Below are 23582 nucleotides of genomic sequence, written 5' to 3' on the forward strand. Positions count from 1 at the left end.
ATGTTGAAACTGCTGAACCTAATATACTTATCTCGTCGGCGTTTAAAAGACTTGCGGCCATCAATCGGACATGCGCGGTGTATCAAGAAATGTTGGCTGAAGGTATGTCATTGTCTTGGACTCTGGGTTGGACCACTCGATATCGCACACTCTCCGTCCTGTCTCTGTCGTCATCATGGCACCATCACGCGGCCCAGCACAGACTCCTCGTACGCTGCACAAAACGCTCGCCAACCACAAAGGCCCCGTACACGTCGCCCGCTACGCAAAGGGCACCGCGAAATACGTCCTCTCAGGTGGACAAGACCGCACCGTCAGGCTGTGGAACCCGGACTTGGGTACGGAAATCAAGTCGTACGCGGCGCATGGATACGAGGTGCTTTCTCTCACAGTGTACGTATTCCCTCTCCCCTTCCCTGGACCTGGAAATTGACGCGTCGACATACGAGCAGAGCGCACGACAATAGCCGGTTCGCGTCCTCGGGAGGGGACAGGCAGGTCTTCTTGTGGGATGTGATGACCGGGCAGACGATACGGCGCATCTCGGGGCACATGGGCAAGATCTTCGCGGTGGAGTTCAACGAGGACGCGAGCGTGCTGGCGAGTGGTGAGTGTTACTTTGGCTGGCAAGGGGAGGGAAGGCCTGAGATGCTTAGATTGTTGGAGGGTCGTATGACTCCACCGTTAGGCTGTGGGACTTGAAGTGCGTATATTTTCGTCTTGTGTTTTGCACACTGTGGGTGACCGAGAAACATCGTCGTGCAGGTCGCAGAATCGTGCGCCGATCCAGACGCTGGAAGAAGCACGCGACGCAGTGCAAGCTATACACGTCGGCGGAACGTACATCCTCACCGGTTCGGTGGACGGACACGTCAGGACGTACGACCTGCGTATGGGCGAACTGCGTACCGACTTCTTTGGACGTACGTGCCTCTCTTGAATTCAGTATTTCTAACCTCACCCTGATGCCTGCTCCCCACTCTAGACCCCGTTACGGCGGTTGTCCCGTCGCAAGACAACCAGACTTATCTTGCGACGACCCTTGACGCGCACATTCGTCTAATGGACATGTCGACGGGGAAGATGCTGAACGACTTCAAGGGCCACGCGAGCACGTCGTACCGGATACGTTCGTGCTTCGGACACGGAGAGGCGACGGTTGTGTGTGGAGACGAGAATGGGTCGGTATGGGCGTGGGATCTTGTCGACGTACGTTCTCTTCGTTCGCATGGCCCCTGGCTCAAGATTTGCTGACTAGGCAAATGTGCAGGCCGCGCCGCTGCAGCCCAATCCACCCCCAAAGGTACACGAGAGGGTGATAACCTGGATCGAGCACCACCCGGTCGATGCTGGTGAGCTGATCACAGCAAGTGCTGATGGGACGGTGAAGGTGTGGCGGACGCCATCCTCAGGATGATGCCTACCGCACGATGCAGAATGGACTGATAGTACGTGCTCAACGCTGGATTCGCGTTTGCTTGAAGAAGCTGACAGTAACTGTTAGGTGTACGAGTACATACGCGGATTGCTGTCTGGACGTGACCCAATAATCAGGGCCATCTGACTGAGACATACGTTCTATGCAACAGAAGTCTCCTCGTACAGTGGCGGGCTCTTACATAGTACGACTTCAAGCTTCAAGATCAGATAAGATTGGGAGGATAGAGGACAGCAGCGGCCACTGATATCGTCATCGCCTCTGTCATCTCAGCGCGATCACTGCAGTATCAGTGGCAATACTTATCCCAGATTTATCCCAGCCTTCACACCGACTATGCTGACACAGCAGCGATCTTCTATGCGGAAATCCACGTCCAGCCCCGATGTCCTTCCCAGGGACGCGGTATATATACCCCACGTCCTCCGCACCCTGCCCCGCCTCTTTCGACCATCTACCACCATGGCATCCACGCTCAATCTCCAGTCGACGATCAAGCTCCCTTCCGGTGAGCTTCCGCTTGTGCATTTTCCCGTGGTGAGCGATGGTTGATTTGGAACGCGGAACAGGGTATGAGTTGCCCCGGATCGGTCTGGGCGTGTACAGGAACGATGATTGCAAACCCGCGTGTTTGGCGGCGCTGAAGCATGGCTACAAGTGCGCATACATCGTGTTCAGAGTCGTGATATGGGTCATGCTGACACGCTGGTGGGGTAGACACATCGACTCCGCACGTATGTACAGGAACGAGGCGCAGGTCGGAGAGGCTCGCCGGGAGAGCGGCGTTCCGCGCGACCAGGTCTTCATCAGTCAGTGCTGCTGGTTCCTTGCAGCCATGTCCTCTTCGCTGACGGTCGTGTTCTCTCTTACTCTCAGCTTCCAAGGTCGACAGCCCGGAGCATGGATTCGAAAAGACCCTCGCTGCAATCGACAGCTCGCTGAAGAACTTCGGCTTTGGTACGCTCTGTGCTGTGTTACGGGCGTCCTGCGGCGTGCTGACTGGGTATATGCGCGCGCGAAAACAGATTACATCGATCTGATGCTCCTGCACAGTCCTCTGTCTGGCAAGGAGCGTCGATTGGAGGCGTACAAGGCGCTGATCGAGGCGAGGAACCAGGGCAAGCTGCGTTCCATCGGCGTCTCCAACTAGTAAGTGGAACAACTGCATTGGAGGCCTGCATGCGAGCTTATACTTGACAGCGGCGTGAAGCACCTCGAGGAGATCAAGGCCGCAGGTCTCGAGACGCCTGCTGTCAACCAGCTCGAGGTGCGTCGCGAAGATTGGACTCGCAATGAGCAATATCGCTGATTTCGTGTGCGCGTCACGTAGGTGCAACCTTTCTGCCAGCAGAAAGATATCGTCGAGTACTGCAACAAGCATGGCATCGTCATCGAGGCATATTGCCCGCTCATTCGTGGTGCCTGGAACGACACGATCGTGAACATTGGCAAGAAGGTTCGTTGTTGATCTCGTATACGCACGCGAACTTGATCGCGCTAAGCGTCCCAACAGTATAACAAGGATCCTGCCCAAACCCTCGTTCGGTGGTCCATTCAGCACGGGTAAGTCATTGGACGATCTTCGAAGCGTACGTGTCGACCCTGAACGATCCTGCCACCAGCTTTGTGTCACTTCCAAAGTCTTCGAAGCCCGAGCGCGTGGTGTCGAACGTCGACATCTACGATTTTGAGCTCAGCGCGGAAGACATGGCCACACTGGACGGGCTCGATCGTGGCGCGAAGGGCGCGGTTGCGTGGAACCCTGTGGACGCCGAGTAATGTGAGAACAGATACTGTGGCGGGAGCGAGGAGCACTCACGAATGCATACGTTGTACTTTATGTCTAGACGTCTATAGGACGACTTCTGAGTCTCTGGCTGCACTAGGCCGAAATCACGACGACCGAGAGCAAGGCCGCCATAATCGTCACCATCGGAGCGGCGGTCCATCGATCACGCCGGCTCCCGACGGGGGTCCGAGTGTATATATACACGTGTGGATGAAGCACTCGAATCCTCGTCCTTCTCTCCCATCCCCCCCATCCTCTGAGTTTTGAGATCAACGTTTGCGATGTCGTCACCGAAGCCCTTATCGCTTCGCAGCACCGTCCGTCTCCGGAGTGGTACGTCATCCTCTCTTGTTCACTATGCACGCTACGGTGGGAACGATAGACACACACGTAGCTTGCTGTATGACCTAGAAATTGACGGTCATGACTGGACAGGATACGAAATGCCCCTCCTGGGTCTAGGCGTCTTCCAGAATGACGAATGCGCGCCTGCGTGTCTCGCCGCTCTCCAGTGTGGATACAGGTCGGTCTAGCTCCAATACATCCCCTAGACCGAACACTCATCTATGCAGGCACATCGATTCTGCGCGGTACTACAAGAACGAAGCCCAGGTCGGCCAGGCGGTCCGCGAGAGTGGCATCCCGCGAGAAGAGATCTTCGTCAGTGCGTGTCATCTTAACTTTGTGCGACACGTATACGTTGTCTGACAAGGTTGGCGGCTGACGTTGTTTGCTGTGCAGCTTCGAAGATCTATCACCCTGAGCATGGGTACGAGAGCACGCTGGCGGCGGTGCAGGATTCGCTGGACAAGTTTGGCTGCAGTATGTCATCGCCTCGGCTTGCAGTAGAGTGGTTCCTGATGGATACCGGCGTATGCAGACTACTTTGACTTATACTTGATCCATAGCGGCCTCTCTGGAAAGGAGAAACGGCTCGAGACTTGGCGTGCACTCATCGATGCACGGAACGCGGGCAAGATCAAGTCTATCGGTGTCTCCAACTAGTATGTCGCTTGCATTCCCTCAAGCTCGTAGTGCAAGAATGCTCACCTTATCACGCAGCGGCCCTCAGCACATCGAGGAGATACGCGCGGCCGGGCTCGAGCTGCCCGCTGTCAACCAGGTCGAGGTGAGCTCGTCTCACTTTGGGTATACGCGCTTTCGAATGACGCTGATCGCCGGGTGCAGTTACATCCGTTCTGCCAACAGCGGCCGATCGTAAAGTACTGCAAGGAGAACGGCATCGTCGTGCAGGCATATTCGCCCCTCGTGCAAGGCAGGCTTGACGAGCCCGTCCTTGTGCGGCTGGCTGCGAAGGTAAGCCTCATCTCTTCCATATGAGTATTCACAAGGGGCCTACTGACGGGGTTCCGTGGGTAGTACGGAAAGGACGCCGCGCAGATAGCGATCCGGTGGTCCCTCCAGCACGGGTGAGCCTTTGTCCGTTCGTTGCGGTAGCCGTATCGTTTATCCTTCCTCCAGGCTCGTGCCTTTACCGAAGTCTGCGCACCCCGCGCGCATCCTGTCGAACTCGCAAGTGTTCGACTTCGAGCTGAGCACAGAAGACATGGCTGCGATCGACGCCTTGGACAAGGGCAAGGAAGGCGCGATCACCTGGAACCCCGTCGACTGTCTATAACTCAATCAACTTCTATGCATACGTAGACTTGTTAATGGTGAGTGCGACAACTGAGCCTTATCGCGCCTCCTCGAACGTCTGGTTTGATAACACTGACTACTGATACAGCTGTACAGTACACTTCGCGCTTCGCACGCAATAACATTCACGTTGGTACTCGCATTCAGACGCCCTTACGCATCTGCCCGCGCTCGATCATTCCTCGGTTCTTCGTGACCTTTCCCGCGAGGGTCTCTGCGGTGCCTATCACCCACGTCGCAGCCGGCTCTCCGTCAGCGAGGGACCATCCGCGGAGGCACAGCAGGTGAGTGGACCTACCCATAATTTTATCGCCAAGCGTGGTCTTCTTGGAGATGTGAATTGTATCTGGATTGAGCGGGGCTTCAGGCGTCGTGAGGGATGCAGTGCGTTCTAACGGGATGCCCTGTGTCCTCGCTGCGTTCGCTCATTGTCCATTGTCAGTACTTTTGTCGTTGCATGCACCGTGGGTGGCTGGTGAAACAGGAACTTACGGTACCCCTCCGTGCTGGCTATCGCATTCGTGTATTGATTCCGCCGCTGCGAAGGGCTGGCGCTGTACTCCGCAGGTCGCTCGTTGGCGTACGAGTACATGTTGCTGTTTGGTTGTATCATGTTTTGTTGGAGGTGCGCAGATTGTGCGATACGTTGCGGGGATATAAATGAAGTCTACAGAACCTGGAAGCCGGCTTTTTTATACCCGCGAGTTGAGAGCGTTGGAGTTTGATGTGTTCACGACGGTGACGTCCCTCAGCGCCAACGGTAGCAGCTGATACACTTCTTGGAGACCACTCCAGCACTGGATGCAGCCGAGGTTGCTTCTTGCCTCTTGTGTCAGGATAAATGTTGTCTTGGCCCGTGCCGAAGCCCCGCTTTCGCGCCCGCTCCAACTGACTCAATTATGAGAATTAGAAGGCCCCGCCGTGCCGGTCATGCTGAAACTGCCGCCCAGAACAGCAGCTTCATACTTCTCTGGCTGTTTCAACGATGATTCAGCTCGTGCTATACCGGTACTGTAAACACTGCGGGCCCGAGGACGTAGTACAAGTTCGTCACGTGACCGAGTCGTCGAGGTTCAGTCACCAGTATAGACTAGCTAAGAAGGAGCTGCCGCGTAGGACGAAGGTATAGTAGCTCAACCGCATGACAGGACGACATCGCTCAGTCTCGATCATCGTTGTCTCGAGGGCTGTCCCCAGTCCAGACAAGTGGCTGACAATCAGAACGAGGTCAGCCCGTCCCCTCCCCAATATCAGGGCACTGTGTGCGGCTTATAGTGCATTTGTGCTTCTTCACTCACCGCATCCATTTCCTGCACTCACAACTATGTCTTCAGCTTCTTCGACATACACGGCGTTCAACGTAACAACAACTACCGCGGTCTTCACTCCGTCGACCATAATTGGGCTGGTTCTCCTCGTCGTGCTCACGGTCCTTGCCTTTGGTGCCATCCTGGTCACTAGAGTCCGCAGATACCGCCACCGCTCACAGGCGACACGCGCTCGGCTACACCATGTCAAGGAGGCTTACTTCGAGGTCGTCGACCCCGCCAGCAGGGACCAGTCTGCTTCATTTCGGTCCCGACTCACTGGCCGATTCTCTTGTACTTCGTCCCGTGAGCGGGAGCCTGAGTTACCTTGGCCGGTCTACACGGTTCTGCCTCACCTGCGGCCCAAGGCTCCGCTCTACGCTCGAGTGCTCAAGGCGGTGATGTTCTGGCGGAGGGATGAAGTCAAGGTCAGCCTCCGTAAGTCCGGCTGGTTATGTCGTTGCTCACGCCTCGCTTTGGATAGCGCGAGCCCATCACAGTGGCTGACCTCCAACGTGCGATTGAGCAACACGCCGCCGCTCAAGCAAGGTCAACGCTTTCTACCGGGATCGGGGAGGAGTTCAAGCGTACACAGAGTCGGAGGACAAGTTCATCTGGCTGTGGACGTGTCGATGTCCCCGAGATCGTCATTCACCCATGCGACGGCTCTCCGGCCTTCTCGCTCGTCGACGAGTTCACGCACCCCCTTGTTCCTTGTTACATCCCTTCCTTCGATGTCCAAGGACTGCCTTCTCCGGAGAACTACAGCCCAGCGTCGACAGCCTCCGAGCCCGACAGCCCTATGCCAGCCACACCAGCCTCGGCGTCAGCCGTGTTTCCTGCCATCCTCTCAGCCAACTCTCCTCTGGACACCCTCGAGGTCCCGATGCCAGTTACTACGGCTCCGAAGCTGGCAGAGGAGGAGGTGATCGTCAATGTATCCAGCTTCTCGGGGAAGGCCTTCGTCCTTGGGAGGCCTCCGAAGAAGTTCGTGTCAGCTACCGCACGCGGCCCAAGGCCGGTTCCCCCAACCGCTTCAAATGTTGGCCTCGGAATCTGCATCTGCTCGCCGGGTGCGGCCATCGTCATCAGAGAGCCCTGCCTACCCGATCGGAACGGCGATAGCATCAAGGACGCGAAGGACTTCGTGCTTACTCCCTCGTCCAGCGCGTCCAGCACGAGCTCTGTCCCGAACATCCTGTCCATCCTCGATGAGGTCGCCCTCGATCCTCCACAACCTCGCGCAGGCTCTCTCTCCTCTCGTCAGCAAGTACGAAAGAAGCTGCCTTCGATCTCGGGCTCCCCTGGTCAGCCCGTCCGAGTCTTCGAGGCGATCAAGTTCGAGAGTCTCTCCTTTGAATCCGAGTCTGCGGGCTTCCGCCCTCTGCCGAACTCAAGGTCGACGTACTATGGCATCTTGGACAGCTATGGTTGCAACGGTGACGGCGACTAGTCAGCTTTCTTTTGGCTACTTCACATGCTCGGTTTGCTATTGGAGGACTAGAGGATGGAATAGCATACAACTAATACAGGAATACAATAAATGATGGCGGGCTGTTGAAGTTGATATACATGAGGGAGATCAGCAAATCACACATCCCGAGGGACTATACCGGCCCCCATATCCGTACTGAGAATACCCGCCTCCGTACCCACCATTCCCGCCATAGCCGTATCCACTGTACCCGGGTGCGTACCCCCCAGCGTACCCAGTTCCGTAGTACGGCTGGTACCCATATCCAGATCCCCCGGTCTGGATGACCTCGACGCTCCGGCCGCGGCGGTGATGGTGGTGGTGATGGTCCCCGTAGCGATCCCGTGAATGCGAGCGGCCGCGCTCGTGCGAATGGTGCCGCGATCCCGAGACGATGAGCGTCGAGCCTGCGGGGGCTGCGATCGTACCTGCGGAGGGAGAGTATCCCCCATACGCGTTACCAGCGCTGAGGTATCCGGGGTCGGAGCCCGCGTAGCCCATGGACACGGGCGTTGAGGGCATGTAGGGCGACATGACGGGGCTTGGGGGGAACATGGTTGCTCCTCCGCCGAGCATGGATGTGAACTGGATGATCCGTATTTCGGTCAGCAGGCGTGTGCATCGCATCGCTTAGATGGAACGTACCTGGTCAGCGAGGATTGCCGCAGTGGCCGCTGCTGCCTCGCAGGCCGCCCGTTGACCGTATGCATCCATCGGGCGTCCGGAGTACTGCCATAACCGCGTGGCTGTTGAGAGGCTAATGAGATCGATCAAGCCAGAGAAAACATGGGGAGTGACAGTACCTTCGCCTATGGCCATCCCGATCAGACCTTCGCGTTGCATCATACGGTCCGCGCTGAGTGGCTGGTATAGAGACGAGTTGTACTTCCACGTTCGATACACCTCGTATGCCGCCGCAGCACCGATGTCCGCGGGTAGCGCCTGCGTGAGCGGTTGCTGATCACGAGAGCATGAGGATGGAAGAGATGCAACGGAGCGAGACGGCAGAACACTCACCATGCCGCTGTAGATGAGACTGTGCCAATGGTGTGCGGTGCGATGATCGAGGCCAGGCCCCGAGTACGAGCCTAGTCGGCCAATCACGGAGTTGTAGAGGGTACTGCCAGAAGCACCATGACGCGTGAGTTATCGATGGGATGTCTCGGGACGATGCGTGAACCTACGGGTCGGGGTTCAGTGCATGTGCGTTATAGAAGTCGTATCCTGTCCCTTAAACGACTAGTTGGTATGGATTTCTTTCGCGATGTTCTCTGGAGCGAAATGACTTACAGGTTGGCTGGGGTTGGAAACCTGGCATTGGAGGTGGGCCAAATTGGTACTACGAACCGCGGCTCATCTTAGCATGTCGAACGAGCTGAGTAGGAAAGATTGGGTACCTGCGATGTCCCCCATCCGGGGGCAGACGAGCGGTAGTATTCGTATGCCATTGGGAGTGAAAGCTTGAGCTAGTGTGAAGGACATCGCCCGGCGGCGCAGCGCACTATATACGCAGTAGACGTTCCTGGGAGCGCCCAGGTTAGTCTCGGCGGTGCATGTCTCCTCGCACCAAGAGCAACTCTAATCCCGGACGTGCCGATGACCTATCTGACCCGAAGGCAATAGAATGGAGAGAGGGCGGGGTAGCGACTGACCAATGCGGTCGCCGATGACACTCTCCGTGCGGCACGGGGCCAGGAGTGGATAAGCATCGGGCGCAATGACTCGGATCTTGTACCCTCGGGGCGGCTAGGCGTCCGCGAACTCTTTCCCGGGAGCGCTGCGTAGCGTGTGACGTCGCCGAGCACCGGCTGCTCCTTCATCGTCACTGTCGCGTGCTTGCGCGGTCGTGTCGTCTGGCAGGGCCTGGTAGGTCTTGATGTAGGTTTTGGGATGGAAGAGTTGAAGGAATCATAGTGGCTTGATTTCAGGGTATCGACTAGCGAAAACCATGTGGCATGGCCACAGGCGCCGACTATGGATGTACGGACCGGTGAGGGCGGAAGTAACCGGGTGGCTACGAGTACGAGGTTGGGAGTGGTAGGGATTGAGCCAAATGGTAAGATGTTTGTTGTCGGGAGAACAAGACGCTCTCAGAAAATGAGGTCGCCAGGAAGCATTGCAGAATCTCCACTGGCACCCTCCCGGCGTACTAATCCGTAGAATTCCCCACGCGAGTCCCATCAAAGCGAGACGGGACATTGTCAGAGAGGTGTACTAGCAGAAGTGAGATGAAGGTCGGAGTGCAAGGATCTGCCAACGATCATCGAACCACTGCCATAAGGGAACCAATGCGGTGAAGGTCGGTGTCGGAGGAGAACCGTCTGCCAGGAGGAATACGGGCCAGGTGACTCTGCGGAAAGCTTCTCTTCCCAGTGTAACCGTGAGCGATTATCTTTGGAGAAGCAAACGCGGTACGAAGGGCGACGGGAAGAGCGCGCTTGACCGGTGGAGTCTGCCTCGAGGCGGAGGAGCACTTGGCCACTCCCATCGCCCGCAGACCAGTACAAGTCTCCGTACGTCTCGTCGCCGCGCGCGATGATCAGGATGTACGCCAGGATTCCGTCTGGGGCGACGGAGAACGTCATGTCGTTATCAACCAAGGTGAGGGTTGAGTCCTGTTAACGTGCTTGTCAATGTCGATGCTGTGGTAAATGAAATTCAACTCACGTTAGGGGCTGCCTCCTCTAGGCATCGTGGAGGCGTATACACGATGTCTCTCCCTTTGAATGCTGAGGGAGATGGAGCGAGGAGACAAGACCGCAAGTGATCTTCCAACCACGGCGCGTCCCATGCGAAGAGCGTCGTATCCGCAGATTGTTTCATGATCTCCTCTTGCAGTCGCCGGAAGGCATTCCTACCCTCGCCGTAAAGAGGTGGCATGTGTATATCGAAAAGTCCAAGAAGGCAGTATGCTTCGTCCTCGAGCCGCGTCGTCTGCCGCTCTCCGAACCAGGACATCCTCTGGGCGATACTGAAGTCCGCATAGCTGACCTCGAGCCGTAATACAGCACCAGGGATCCCGATTCTCTCTTCCAAGCGTTCGGAGAAGTCTGCCCTGCTTCCCAAGGCCTGCCACGTCCGGGACAGGAAGAGAAAAGAGCGCGGAGCGACGAGCTCCTGGAGCGTCCAGCCTCTCCGGAACCAGATACTCTCCGCGATGGTAGACAGTTCTGAGACATCGCGCAGGTAGCCATAGCAGATGCCGGCGAGGGAGTAGTAACGGAACATGGAGTTAATCGCCTCCGAGAGTTCCGCGCTGCTCGTCTTGTCGATGCAGCATGTGTCGATCCAGACCCACTTGTAGCCGTGGCTCGCGGCGAGCTCGCAGCACCGCCTGATCTTCTCGCTCACGAAGTTGCGAGGATTCCGGCCCTTTTTGGTGAAGCGCTTGGCGCACTTCAACTGGATTCTCTGCAGGTCCTGGAACGACAGCTCCTTTTCGTCCCAGACATGCGAGAGAGCGGCGTAGCCACCCGGTACCTCCTCGGGGGAAGCGAAGAAGTGGAGCTCGGCGCGGTCAGTGTTGAGGACCCACATGGGGAACACTGTAGGTGTTATTGTCCAGGGATCGGGGCAAATTCAAGTATCAGATGACAGAAGTTGCGCACCTTGTCGGAGGAGGATGAGAGAAATTGGAGACCGATGTGGGGACCGGAGGATAAGGCTGGAGACTTGGACAGGGATGAAGACGTATTCACGGTAGTCTGTGGAGTAGAACCGTCGCAACCTAGTGCATTTAGGCAGTAAAACCGGCGATAGGAGCGACTCGGAAGAGACTGAGGTGATGACAACGGGAGCTTCGCGATGCTGAGGCGGTGTGCACGCTAGCGCTGATGGCGGCCAGGGCTGACTCGACTGTCGGGCAAAGTTCCGCAGTTGATGATCCACTCTGAGCGCCAGCGGATATAGTTCAAAGAAGTCCGGGACGGACCTTTTTTTGCCATCGCTCTTGTGACTTTAAGAAGGTTCCGATGGTCAAAGCAAACTGGTGAAGCACCGTGACCGCTGATTTCAATGCCACCCAACTTAGCGGCAACACATTCCCACAACACAATGTCTCGCGGAGCAGTAGAAAATTGATAGATCAACCTCTCCTCAATCCTTTTTGATACTTGAGCACTGTGTGGCACACATCAGTACTTACGTCGGACTTGATAGCGATGAGAGAGGATTAGTCGACTTGCCCCGCGGTCACAGGATAGGGTCGACCACGAGTTCGTCAGCCTACCAGACATGGATTGGAGTTGGAACTGGCCTGTGCATCATCCGATCAGCGGCATGGGACTGCATAGTTCGAACGTAGCGGCACGGCAGGGTGGATGTCCTTAACGAGCAACTCTGCGGAGGCGGTTTATTCGGGTAACGCGGTCCGAGCTTCCGATAGCTGGAAATGGCAATGGAAGCGCCTACCTAGCCGTCAGTGTCTGAGCATGGACCCCGCGAGCTCGTCGGACTGATTGCCAATCTAACCTAACAGGTACGGCTAGCATCAAAATCCTGACCACGGGAAAGCGGGCTGCGCGGCTTGCGACATCTTCCGGAGGTCGTGAATAACTCCTATGTGGCTAGTGAGTAGTTTGCAAAGTGAACCCCGTTGTAATCGAGACTCGCCGATTGCAAAATTGACCAGGATGACCACATACCGCACAGAGCTTCCAAGTGCAAGCGGACGGATGCACTCGGATAGAGTGTCGGAAGTCATGCTCCTATTCTGTGTGGTGGGCGACCACGCGTCGAAATCGCCAAGTCCAGTCTGCAAGTGGGGATCAAAGGGAGGTCAGAAACGTATATAAGGACCAGCATCCTCGCTGGTTCTCCATCATCACAGCCCACCTCATCTGCCTACACATACACTCTGCCGCTTTACTTCGAACACCACTATGTTCTCCACCAAGTTCTCCACCCTTGCGACTGTTGTCGCTCTCGCTCTCTGTGCTGGTGCGCAGGGTCTGAGTAAGTACACTTCTCGTTTCTGTTCAGGAAAGCATCGAGACTTACCACGCTGCTGCTCTCAGGTAGCGTTAGCATCCCTGTTGCCCCTTCGCTCCCGGTGAGCGGAGTCAGTGCGCCTTCGGTTAGCCCGCTAGTCGGTGCGCCGTCGGTCAGTGCGCCAGTTAATGCCCCTTCGATCAGCCCTCCGGTTGGCACGCCCTCGGTCAGCTCACCTGTCGGCGTTCCCTCGAGTAGTCTCCCTACGGAGCTGCCCGTCAGCGCCCCTTCAATGGACATGCCCACGGGTGCTCCTTCGAGCCTTCCTGTCGGTGCTCCCTCGGTCACCCCACCTGTCAGCGTCCCTGCTGTCAGCGCACCTGTAAACACTCCTGCAGTCAGCGCACCTGTCAGTGCTCCCATCAGCGAGCCCGCTACCACTGGCGCACCGTCTCTCCCCGTGAGCCCGTCCTCACCGAACACCCCGGCTGTTGCGGTGCCCTCTATGAGGGCACGAGCCGACAGCCGGCCCACCGTGAATGCGCCCTCGATCGCCGCACCATCCCCGAGCGCGCCTTCGGTCGCCGTCCCGTCCGCGGCTGCCCCTTCCCTGCCGATCAGCTCGCCTTCAGCGAGTACACCCTCGCTCCCGGTCAACTCACTTTCCGTGGCTGCTCCTTCGCTCCCTTCGGGCGCCCCAACCTCATCACCCAGTGCACCCGCAGCGGCCGTGGGCATGCCCATCAGTGCGCCTTCGTCCTCTCTCCCTGTGAGCGCGCCTTCGCCTTCGCTACCGGCCAGCGTACCCACGGACAGCACGCCTTCACCGTCACTCCCTGTCTCGGCGCCCGTTGCCAGCAACCCGGCGCCGACGACCACAGAGACCATCATCGAGACGTTGCCGGCTACGCCGACCACCATTCTCTCCCGCGTCGAGACTGCCACTGCGAGCACTCCCGCGCGTCGCGGAGACTACCACCCGCATGCCGTCGTCGCTGCGAAGGCATTGTAACGCGCACCGTGGACTTGTTGACGGACTCCGGGAATATCGTAGCAGCCTAGAAAGCAGCTGCATACGGACCTTTAGCGTACATCTAGATGGTGTATATAGAGCATATAAGATCTCATGATATTTCAGACAACTCACCTGAGCAGTTCGTCTTGCTTCAAAAGCTCACTGGCAGTGCGACCGTGACGGTAAGTGGATATCACGTCCGGGTCAAAACAGCGGGGCTTGTTACAGTCGTATATTGTCACTTCGTTGTCAACATCTTGTTTAGAATAATGTAGAAGCCGTAGGATGTACAAGGTATAGACGGTGCAAACAGGCTGAACAAGCAGGTAAAGGCCGATGGCGCCGGACACGGAAAACGCGGATTGTCACGCGCGCACAGGGCATGATCACGTCGTGTTCCGTCACGCTGTGGGCTTCAGCGCCAGCTCTCGAGTCTGACCACGACGACGACGGCCTTCCAGGACCTCCGCTTCACTTCTTTGCTTTGTCTTCTTTGTTTGCTGTCCAATGCATTATGCCAGTTGTTCCCTTCTCTTCCACGCTGGCCGGCTTGAGTTGCGAAGACAGTGCGAACAGATCTCAAGTTCTTGCGCAGACGACCGTTAGCGTCGTCAGCCTTTGAGGGAAAGAAGTCATCCTTAGCAAGGTGTGCTCGCGAGCATTGCAGCTGGGAGCCGTACCGTTCCGTGCTCGGGAGACTGCAGCAAGGACCCTGCATCTGAACCACGACGCCCACGTCGCCCGACCAGCGACGCGGCTGTCGAGGAGTCGAAGATAATTCACACCGCACCCACGCACTGACTGCGAAGCCTCGTGGCAAGAGGCTCACATTACCGTTTAATCCGGCTTGAAAATTATGAATCGCCGCACGCCCTCAGACTGGGACAGATCGCACAACGTGATAAGTGATCTCGAAATTCCAGTCAAGTTCATTCAAGTGGCGTCTAGAATTACAAGAGCTCGTAATCATATACCGAAGCTCTGCACTCGTGATGGTCAACATCACGATGCGCTCTATGATCGTCTAAGCTCTTCTCAGGCAACAATGGCGTGGGGGTGGTAGTCCCCACGACGCTGGGCGGTGGTAGGGATGCTCGAGAGAATGCTCGTAGGCGTAACGGGGACTCGGAGCGACTCGGTGCCAGTCGGGGTGACGAGGCTCGACGCGGGGTTGGTGACCTCGGGCGCCGAGACGGGAAGAGAGGCCGAAGGCGTCGAAGGTGCGCTGACCGGGAGCGAGGGTGCGCTGGGTGCTTGCGAGGGCGGGCTCACAGGGAGCGAAGGGACGCCGCTCGGTGCACTCACTGGGAGCGACGGCGAGCCCGCTGGAGGGCTGACCGGGAGTGAGAGCGAGGGTGCACCGCTCGGCGAATTGACCGGGGCAGAAGGAGAAGTGACCGGCGCGCTCATGGGAAGCGAGGGTGAGGGAAGGTCAGAGGAGGGCACTCCAACGGCAACGGACCGAGCGTCGACCGAGCGGGCGTTCACCGACGGCACCGCGGGCACTGCGGGTGCACTAGGGCTAGTAGTAGGCACACCGGATGAGGGGATGGTTACGGGGAGCGTCGGCGTGTCCGTCGAAGCGCTGATGGGCAGCGAAGGTGCTGGTGCGGAAGGTGCATCGACGGAGGGAGCACTGATTGATGACGCATCGGCGAGCGCACTGACTGTGGGGGCACTGACGGGGGCACTGACAGGGGTACTGACAGTAGGTGCACTGACAGGCGGGGTGACCGAAGGAGCACTGAGGGGCGGGCTCGACGGGGAACCGACAGGAAGGGCGACCGACGGCGTGCCAATAGGAGGGGTAACCGAGGGCACGCCCGGCGGGCTCGATGGAGCACCAACGGGCAGGCTCGAGGGGGCGCTGACTGGGGCGCTGACCGGCGGCGTGCTGACTGGCAGGCTGACCGAAGGCGCGGAGACTTCGCTCACCGGGAGCGAAGGGGCAGCAGGCAGGTGAATGTCGCCTGCAAGCAAGATCGCGGTAAGTCTAATGATCGCCCACAGACAACATTGAGCCTATACTTACTCGGAGCCTGTGCGCCAGCGCAAACAGCGAGAGCGACAACAGTCGCAAGAGTGGAGAATTTGGTGGAGAACATGATGTGTGAGAGCAAAGGTAGCAGGTGTGTGCAACGTGCGTATGTGTAGAGCAGGCTGGGACGTGATGATGGACCTACAGCGAGATTGCAGGTCCTTATATGCGTTTCCAGGCCCCTTTTAAGAGCACTTTTTGGACTTGATGATCTCCACGCAAAGTCACTCACTCCGCAGGAATGAGACATCCGCGCCGGCTTCCGCAGTGCGATAGGTGCCCGTCCTCTGTGGGTAGGTTGTCGGTGGTCCGAATTGAAAGCGGACCGAGTTCATGCGGCGGAAGCCAGGCGCTGAGGGGCAAGTCGCGGGGTGTCCCTGTCGTATTCACTCATCCGCGGTCGAGGTTTGAATCGGTCCATGCGCGTCCTGACAGCACAGGCATCGATGAGAGACTCGGTATGCCGCCCTCCACGCCGAAAGATCTGCGGTCCAGGTCAGAACAGAGGTATAATCGTGATGATGTCGGCCCTTGTTGCTAAACTTGCTCCGCGGAAGTTTGTCGTGCGGTGCCGCCGCGTAGTCGTCCTGGTGTAGTCACACCTGGTGGAGTGGGTCCAAGGGGCGAGGTCTGGCGCTTCCGCTGCCAAATTCAGCTAATAGCGGATGCTCGGGCCGCACATCGGCACTGTAGTCTGCTCGGACTCCGCCGTCCACCGACGACGACGATTCATCCAGGACCTATACTTCACGTCTTTGCTTTCTCCTGCCACTGTGTCTGCTTGCAAATACATCATGCCAGTTGTGCTCCTCTCGCCCACGCTCGCCGGCTTGCGAATACAGCGCGCGCACAAATCTCAAGTTCTTGCGCAGACAACGTAGGACATTGATGGGGTACCGACGGACGGTTCGTGGCATGGTCTGGTAAGATGATTTACTTGTGCCCTTTACAACTGGCGCAAACCTTTGAAGGCTGCCACCGGAGGTCACCCTTGCCGGGCAGAACTCGATGTGAGTCCATGTCAGCCCCCTCCCAGCGAGGATAAACCTGCACCCCCACGGCTCCCGTCCTCGCCACCCTTCCCCTTCCGTCGCTATCTACCCGACTAAGCTCAGGAGACCTTCCCGACCATTATGCAGGCTCACAAGCTCTGTGCCCTCTGGGCTCATCCCTTCCCTCGCATAGCGTTCCTCTTCGACGCCTCCAACATCTTTCGCATCGACCCTTTCCTGGTCTACATCTCCTGCATCTTCATCTGCTCGCTGGCCATTCTCCTGACTCCCAGCAAGCCATCTCGCTGCAACCCCAGTCAATCGCTCGTCACCAGTCTCCTTGCCAACTCCGTCAGCCGCCCCGTCCGCGCCCACTCCTCTCCGTCGCCCGTTGGCAAGAGCTCCTCTATCCCTCGCAGGGATATACTCATCGCGAAGGACTCGCGCAAGTCTCCTGCTACGGTCGAAGTCGATGCCCCCGCCTTCCGGAAGCTCCTCGAGGATCGTCTCCAGTTGCACCTCCAAGTCAAGTCTCTGGAAAAGTCCTCCGAATTCCTGCGTCACCGTGTCTGGTCTCTAGAGCGGTATGAGAAGCAACTGGTGAGGGACACAGGCAGGGACATCAACGCTCTCGTAGACCGACACATCGCGGAGAAGGACGCCGCCGTCGCTGTTGAGAGGCAGAACACTGCTGAAGCTGAGACTGCGCGGGATGCGGCTCTCAAGGAGCGCGATGCTCTCGTGCAGGAGGTTGCAGAGCTGCGCGCGGAGCGGAACGCATTACGGAGACAGAAGGACGCACTCGCGGCTGACTTGGAGGCTCTGCATGCTGAGACGGCGGATGAGGTAGACGCGTTCTCGGTATGTGGAGTCTAAGACTATTAGTACTTCAGCTTCTCAAGCAGTGCGCACAGGGCGACAAGATGATCCTAGACCTCGAGGAGAAGCTTGCGCGCGAAGGTGTCAAGGCATCCCGGGCAGCGGCTGACGTCAAGCGCTTGCAAGACGAACTCTCCAAGGCGAAGGCGCAGCTCGCAGTCAAGCAACAGACTGACGACGATGTCATGCAGCGCATGGTATGTAAATAAGTCGATCCTTCACTGTCTTGCGTTGACTTTGGCCACGACAGGACTCCGTCACCGCTCAGCTCAACGACGAGCTCCGCACGACGGAAGCATCGCTCGCACTCCTCCAGGCTGTGCACGACCTCCAGCGCACTCAAGTCACCGCCTACAAGACGGCCCTTGTACGCGCAAAGACGGAGCGCTCGCAGCTCGCCACCACTGTTAGCTCACTCTGCGCGCATGAAAGCGTCATTTACGCCGGTGTCCGGGCACGCGACGCAGAGATCGCTAGGTTGAAGGCAATTCTCGGCCCCTCTCAATTTCAGGACGTCTTCACTTGAGAGACTTTGCGCAAGGCTCTCGACATCTACCCCGAGGACTCCTCACCTCGCCACCGACCGCCTCGCCTCTCCGCCGACATGCTTAGCCTCAGCTCCGGTCAGGCTGCTATGCGCGCACGCCTTAGGATCGACTTCGCCTTCGATGAAGCGCTCCTGCCTCCAAGATCTAGTCTTCCAGGCACTGGATCGATCTCTATCTGTTTCCTCATCATTTATCTGTTGTACTATCTTGTGCGTCTCGGCAGACTCGACGCCAATGTCCCTAGGATCTAGCCTACCATCTCTGTCTCGATATACTATACTCCAATACATTGACTACAGACAGTTGAACTTCCTCTCTTTGAGCCTGCACTTCTCCCCCTTGCTGAGTCACGTTGTCTTACTCAATACTTACTCAACACACTCCAGTATACCGGCAACTTCAGTCTACCGCGTCCGCGCAATGCTGGGCTCGGAGTCGGGAGCATCCCTTAACGGGGTATGACAACTGCAGCGCCATCCATCCCGATCCTGCCTTAGACCAGCTCCACCAGGACGACTAGGCGGTGACACCGCACAACAGGCTTCGGCGGAGCAAGCTTCACAACAAGGCCGACATCATCATCCGACCTCGATGATGCCTCGATTATGAACTTGCCCGTCGATACTCGAATGTTCCCGCGTCGAAGACATCAATGCCTGTGCGGCCTAACACGGTTGGAGGTGTGCGGACCGATTCAAACCTCGACCGCGGATGAGCGAATACGACATGAACAACCCCGCGGCTTGTCCCATGAGCTCGGTTCGCTTTCAATCCGGACCACCGACAACCTACCCGCAGAGGACGGACACCTATCGCACTGCGGAACCCGGCTCGGATGTCGCCACCATCGTGTGCGGTGAGTGACTTGGCGTCGAACTCATCAAGTCCGAGCTCCACTGGTCTTCAAAGGGGGTCTGGAAACGCATATAAGGACCTGCAATCTCGCTGTAGGTCCATCATCACGTCCCAGCCTGCTTTACCCATACGCACTTCGCACACACCTGCCACCATTGCTCTCACACACCATGTTCTCCACCAAGTTCTCCACCCTCGCGACTGTTGTCGCTCTCGCTGTCTGCGCTGGCGCGCAGGGTCCGAGTAAGTGTAGCTCAAAGATGTCTTCAGACGATCAGCATACTTACCCGCTGTTGCTTGTAGGTGGTATTAACCTGCCTGCCGCCCCTTCGCTCCCGGTGAGCGGAGTCACCATGCCTTCGGTTAGCCTGCCAGTCAGTGCGCCGTCGGTCACTGTCAGTGCGCCTGTTGGTGCGCCATCGGTCAGCCTGCCTATCGGTGCTCCTTCGAGCCTGCCCGTTGGTGCTCCCTCGAGCTTCCCGGTCGACGTGCCTTCGGGTACCCCTCCTGTTGGCACGTCGTCGGTCACCCTTCCTGTCGGTTCCCCATCGAGCTCGCCCGTCGGTGCTCCTTCGGCCACCCCGCCTGTCAGTGCCTCCGTCAGTGTCCCCACAGTCAGTGCGCTCGCCGACGCGTCATCAATCAGTGCTCCCTCCGTCGGTGACTCTTCCGTACCAGCACCTTCGCTGCCCGTCAGCGCCCCGACGGACACGCCGACGCTCCCCGTAACCACCCCCTCGTCCGGTGTGCCTACTACTACGCCTATTGCACCCGCAGTGCCCGAGGTGCCGTCGGTGAACGCCCGCTCGGTCGACGCCCCGTCCATTGGAGCGCCCTCTTCCGACCTTCCCTCACCCTCGCTTCCTGTGAGCGCGCCGGTCACTACTCCGTCTGCCCCGGTCAACGCGCCGAGCGGCGTGCCCTCGTCCTCGCTCCTGGTCAGCCCTCCAGCGAGCTCGCCGTCGCTCCCAGTGAGTGCACCGAGCGGTGCCCCTTCGCTCCCTGTGAGCCCGCCTTCGCAAGCACCCAGCGCACCCTCGCTCCCGGTCAGCGCACCCTCGCCTTCTGTCCCTGTCAGCACACCTTCGACGCCCGAGGTCAGCAACGCCTCGTCGGCTACTACCCCGACTGTGACGCAGTCGCTCCCGGCGGTCGCGCCTACCAGTATCCTCTCCAGCGTCCCTACCACCACGGTCCAGCGTCGCGGCGACTACCACCCCCACGCCATTGTCGCCTGAGACTCTGGGAGCTTGGACGGCGACTGTTATAGAGGTTGTCGTGATGTTGACCACCACGAGTGCGGGGCTTCCTATACCGTATATAACGAGCTCTTGCAATGATATGTACTAGATGCCGACTGAATGAAACCGACATGGTTCTCGAAATTCACTCTCTTGACTCCGCTGTGTGATCTGTCTCATGTTTATACTATGTCCTGCTGTGACACCCAAGCTTGCCTATTGAGCCAAGAAGTTGAACTCATGCGACCGATGCATATCAGAGCGATGCGTGCAATGCGACTTTCAGCTGACCCTTACAATCCTGAAGCTTAGAGCCTACCTCAGATCAAGCTGGTAGTGCTGGCTGGCATAGCCACAGTGAGAAATGTCATGCGTAAGAACTTCACCGGGGGATGAGACTCTCATATCGCGAACTCGCGAACGTCCACCTCGGCGGACGCGAGCGAGTCACCCAGCACGTGATGGTGACACGTCGCGCTGATGATCTAGCCTCCGAGTCCGCGAGCGCGCGGTCTGTCACCTCAGTCTCGCTCAAGCTGCTGCGCATTCTCCGCCCCCCCCCCCCACCAAACCAGTCTACTCCAACGAAAAACGAGTATGTTTCCATACAATCATACACACTGTAGGCACGTTTGTGGTGTCATCCAACCGGTATATTCGCAGAGAAATCCAAGTTCGCTCCTTACACACCGCCTCGGTATCGTCCACCAGTGCGAGCCCGCTCGTGGTCTGAGCCGGAGCCGCGTAGTCAAAGCGGTCTCCATTGGGACACAATTGTACTGTGGTCTGCACCACAGCGGACAATAGGACTCCGGACGTAGTACAAGCGCCGCAGCTTTTGGTCGATGTGTGTAAGTAGGCTATGCTCCGTGCTAGCCACAATGAAAGTTGACGCCACCTCCGCTTTTCCCCCATAGCCGAAGGCATTGTGCCCTGCGCTTTGAATCATCAGCGGGAGCCGGCCAGAATTGGCGCGCAAGCGTACCTGGGGCTCGTGGGTATATAAGGGCCAGTGGAAGGCGACGGAGACCCCACAACTTCACTTCCCATCTCCCACCTCCCATCTCCCCTCTCTCCTCTCATCCACCACCACCAACACCACTCGCCTCCATCGAACCATCGAGATGGTCGTTCGCTGTTGCGGTCGACCACCGACCACTCTTCCGCACCTTCTCACAGACAAACTTCTCACACGCCTGCCATTGCAAGCACACACGATGACTACTCGGTGCCGACCCGTCACCCACCGGTCGCTCCGGTTGCTTGCAGGCCCACCGGTCCAAAGGACCATCCTATGCCTATCCGAGGCATTATGATCCTCGCTAGCGCGGTGAGTCCGACAGCCGATCTCTAACGTCCCCGAGCTGGTGGTTGACGGTCTTCGCCACAGTGCATTGGCCGATTCGCTTCACAGCAGACCAATCGCAGGCTGCTGGTGTTATCTCCTAGGAGACGAACCCCTTAGGAACGGTATCGCGTTCCCCAGAGATACGCTGAAGAGTCTTATGGAGCGAGCACGTCCTGGGCCACTCTCGCAGTCAGGCGACCCGTAGAGGCGAGTTATCTTCTGATATGGAAGTCGACTTATTCAACTCACCTGCAATGGCCACCACAACCAGAGCACCACCGTCCGCCCGAACTCGAACTCCGGGACCGCACCACCCGTCGGCGGGAGCGGCTGCAGATATCGCGCGTGTGCGGGGGAGGGAACGAAGCTCTTCCGTCCTCATCGTTTCCCCCTCTACTTGGTGCAGCGTCCACTCCTCCCGTGCATGGCGTACGACGAGGACGAACGCGGGGAAGATGGCTTCTTCATCTCGCCTTCCTCCATCCTACACCGTCACCCGACTTTGAGCACGGTGACCCGCACTTGTGTCCGCACAGAGGTGAGCTTTGTCGACTCCTACACACCATGCGCATTCACTCACAAAAGTCGATGACAGCTCCACCGCTACTCCGCCACATCCATGAGATGAAAGGTGGTTGGCCCAACCCTCTGTGGGCAGATGCGCATGCGGGGTCGCGAGTGACAGACGACGACGATGACGGCGACGCAGCGCAGCCTCCACGTCTACCATGCCTGTTTCATGGACGCTAACGGGAAGCTTACGAGGGACAGCGAGACCATGCCGATCATGACATCATCCTCTCGAGGACTACGAGATCCAGGAGTGTTCGGACGACCGCGCCGACTATTGGTCGCTAGCTGCCACCGTAGTGTCTCTGATCACGGATGATGTACGTACCTCATGCTCATCTGCTCTCTTGTCGGTGTAGCTGACCCGGCCCTGCAACCGTGCAGTTCCTGTTAGGATACGCAAGGGGTAGACTGGCTATTAATACCGCCTTGCCTGTCCACACATGGCCGTGCGCAGGCGACCACAATCAGGCTCGAAGAAATCGGTAGGCGACCTCGTTGAGAAAGTCATCGCGATACTCGACCACCTACCGGACAGGCCCACCGAGCAGCCTATCACTGCTGCATGCGAGGTTTGGCTCGACAGCTAACGCGTTGGCTTCGTGCGGAACGCAGCAGGAGGATCCTGGCGACATCAGGTGTTGATTGGTGGGCTCTCCTCCCCACGATCCACGAGACGACTCCGACGCGCCACCAAACCTCTTCTCCTGGTGGAACGCCATGCAAGAGATGGGGCGACAGACTGAGGACTGGATCCTCAACGCAACGGACCGCACCGCTCACACCTGTCAGAACGCGTCGGTCTTGCGACTCCTACGCTCACAGGTACCTTGGGAACTTCTCCTTCATGACGAACGCCACTCAACCCAACTCAGGTGGCAAGGACAATTTCCCAGACATCATCGCCTCCCACACGGTCACCATTAAGGTGGATTCTCCACCGAACAATCCTGACGCTCGAGACGCTCGTATATCTCACGACTCCCCGCCGCGTCAGCACCTTCCTCAGGCTACGCGCCGTCCCACATCCCGCACCTGGGCTAGGTCAGGTCATGCCTCCTCGCCGCCGTCGCCACCAACCCAAGTCCGTGCGCGCGCACGCGTCCGACCCAGACAAGGATGACAGAGCAGCGACTCAAATCTCTGCCCCGCATTGATCCTGCACCCCACCCCGCCCATAACGCACCCCGACTCCAACAACCGCGCGACGCAGATGGTGGGGATGATTACTAGCCGACGACCGAACGCAGTTACATGCTGTGGCACAGTGCAGACATGTCCGCCATCGGCCTTGGGAAGCTCAAGGTCTTGGATGTATCGCGCTGTGTGTAGTCTACTAGGATCGCTCACACACCCGCATACTCACGGCCGACGAGTGTACGGCTCATGGATTCGAGCGTATGCAGCTTGTACAGTACGACGCATGTAACAGCCATAAAATCACTGAATATATGCACGTAGAAACAAATGGAACTGGTCGACATGTACAGTACACAAATC

At 57.9% G+C, this 23582-nt stretch overlaps 12 protein-coding genes across 12 annotated transcripts; 9 read left to right on the forward strand and 3 right to left on the reverse strand.

Moving 5' to 3' along the window:
* Positions 1–131: 131 nt before the first annotated feature.
* L226DRAFT_536024 (nuclear mRNA splicing protein) lies at positions 132–1609 on the forward strand. Its single transcript, XM_067681027.1, has 7 exons — positions 132–393; positions 453–607; positions 667–703; positions 766–923; positions 986–1209; positions 1271–1448; positions 1505–1609. Exons 1-6 carry the CDS (start codon positions 176–178, stop codon positions 1415–1417), a joined length of 939 nt encoding a protein of 312 aa, XP_067534320.1. The 5' UTR covers positions 132–175; the 3' UTR covers positions 1418–1448; positions 1505–1609.
* A 291-nt stretch (positions 1610–1900) lies between these two features.
* Positions 1901–3217, forward strand: L226DRAFT_572019 (Aldo/keto reductase; the record flags this gene model as incomplete). Its single annotated transcript, XM_067684632.1, has 9 exons — positions 1901–1946; positions 2008–2095; positions 2156–2247; positions 2315–2395; positions 2464–2587; positions 2639–2705; positions 2769–2894; positions 2952–3001; positions 3061–3217. The coding sequence occupies 9 exons, from the start codon at positions 1901–1903 to the stop codon at positions 3215–3217; spliced, it is 831 nt and encodes a 276-aa protein (XP_067534321.1).
* Positions 3218–3286: 69 nt separating this feature from the next.
* On the forward strand, positions 3287–5001 carry L226DRAFT_96934 (Aldo/keto reductase). Its single transcript, XM_067687390.1, has 10 exons — positions 3287–3560; positions 3663–3750; positions 3800–3891; positions 3969–4049; positions 4108–4231; positions 4290–4356; positions 4416–4544; positions 4608–4657; positions 4710–4903; positions 4983–5001. The coding sequence occupies exons 1-9, from the start codon at positions 3509–3511 to the stop codon at positions 4864–4866; spliced, it is 840 nt and encodes a 279-aa protein (XP_067534322.1). The 5' UTR covers positions 3287–3508; the 3' UTR covers positions 4867–4903; positions 4983–5001.
* Positions 5002–6210: 1209 nt separating this feature from the next.
* L226DRAFT_613884 (uncharacterized protein) lies at positions 6211–7646 on the forward strand (the record flags this gene model as incomplete). The annotated part of the gene is made up of 2 exons (XM_067686561.1): positions 6211–6621; positions 6678–7646. 2 exons carry the CDS (start codon positions 6211–6213, stop codon positions 7644–7646), a joined length of 1380 nt encoding a protein of 459 aa, XP_067534323.1.
* Positions 7647–7679: 33 nt separating this feature from the next.
* Positions 7680–9275, reverse strand: L226DRAFT_536029 (uncharacterized protein). The gene is made up of 7 exons (XM_067681028.1): positions 9065–9275; positions 8958–9006; positions 8852–8897; positions 8685–8787; positions 8471–8624; positions 8313–8413; positions 7680–8252 (listed from the first exon to the last, which is right to left on the reverse strand). Exons 1-7 carry the CDS (start codon positions 9113–9115, stop codon positions 7776–7778), a joined length of 981 nt encoding a protein of 326 aa, XP_067534324.1. The 5' UTR covers positions 9116–9275; the 3' UTR covers positions 7680–7775.
* Positions 9276–9868: 593 nt separating this feature from the next.
* On the reverse strand, positions 9869–11204 carry L226DRAFT_572024 (HET-domain-containing protein; the record flags this gene model as incomplete). The annotated part of the gene is made up of 2 exons (XM_067684633.1): positions 9869–10282; positions 10335–11204. 2 exons carry the CDS (start codon positions 11202–11204, stop codon positions 9869–9871), a joined length of 1284 nt encoding a protein of 427 aa, XP_067534325.1.
* A 1343-nt stretch (positions 11205–12547) lies between these two features.
* On the forward strand, positions 12548–13608 carry L226DRAFT_561117 (uncharacterized protein; the record flags this gene model as incomplete). Its single annotated transcript, XM_067683409.1, has 2 exons — positions 12548–12620; positions 12683–13608. 2 exons carry the CDS (start codon positions 12548–12550, stop codon positions 13606–13608), a joined length of 999 nt encoding a protein of 332 aa, XP_067534326.1.
* Positions 13609–14530: 922 nt separating this feature from the next.
* On the reverse strand, positions 14531–16262 carry L226DRAFT_561118 (uncharacterized protein). Its single transcript, XM_067683410.1, has 2 exons — positions 15644–16262; positions 14531–15581 (listed from the first exon to the last, which is right to left on the reverse strand). The coding sequence occupies exons 1-2, from the start codon at positions 15897–15899 to the stop codon at positions 14647–14649; spliced, it is 1191 nt and encodes a 396-aa protein (XP_067534327.1). The 5' UTR covers positions 15900–16262; the 3' UTR covers positions 14531–14646.
* A 373-nt stretch (positions 16263–16635) lies between these two features.
* Positions 16636–18205, forward strand: L226DRAFT_561119 (uncharacterized protein). The gene is made up of 3 exons (XM_067683411.1): positions 16636–17502; positions 17556–17717; positions 17771–18205. Exons 1-3 carry the CDS (start codon positions 16783–16785, stop codon positions 18044–18046), a joined length of 1158 nt encoding a protein of 385 aa, XP_067534328.1. The 5' UTR covers positions 16636–16782; the 3' UTR covers positions 18047–18205.
* Positions 18206–18516: 311 nt separating this feature from the next.
* Positions 18517–19011, forward strand: L226DRAFT_97064 (uncharacterized protein). Its single transcript, XM_067687392.1, has one exon. The coding sequence runs from the start codon at positions 18674–18676 to the stop codon at positions 18926–18928; it is 255 nt and encodes an 84-aa protein (XP_067534329.1). The 5' UTR covers positions 18517–18673; the 3' UTR covers positions 18929–19011.
* Positions 18813–20197, forward strand: L226DRAFT_97058 (uncharacterized protein). The gene is made up of 2 exons (XM_067687391.1): positions 18813–19166; positions 19227–20197. Exons 1-2 carry the CDS (start codon positions 19094–19096, stop codon positions 20159–20161), a joined length of 1008 nt encoding a protein of 335 aa, XP_067534330.1. The 5' UTR covers positions 18813–19093; the 3' UTR covers positions 20162–20197.
* A 2622-nt stretch (positions 20198–22819) lies between these two features.
* On the forward strand, positions 22820–23239 carry L226DRAFT_536037 (uncharacterized protein; the record flags this gene model as incomplete). The annotated part of the gene is made up of 3 exons (XM_067681029.1): positions 22820–22907; positions 22930–23074; positions 23127–23239. The coding sequence occupies exons 2-3, from the start codon at positions 22930–22932 to the stop codon at positions 23237–23239; spliced, it is 258 nt and encodes an 85-aa protein (XP_067534331.1). The 5' UTR covers positions 22820–22907.
* Positions 23240–23582: the final 343 nt, after the last annotated feature.

Source organism: Lentinus tigrinus (genome assembly GCF_003813185.1).
Source record: "Lentinus tigrinus ALCF2SS1-7 unplaced genomic scaffold L226scaffold_16, whole genome shotgun sequence".
Lineage (NCBI taxonomy): Eukaryota > Fungi > Basidiomycota > Agaricomycetes > Polyporales > Polyporaceae > Lentinus > Lentinus tigrinus.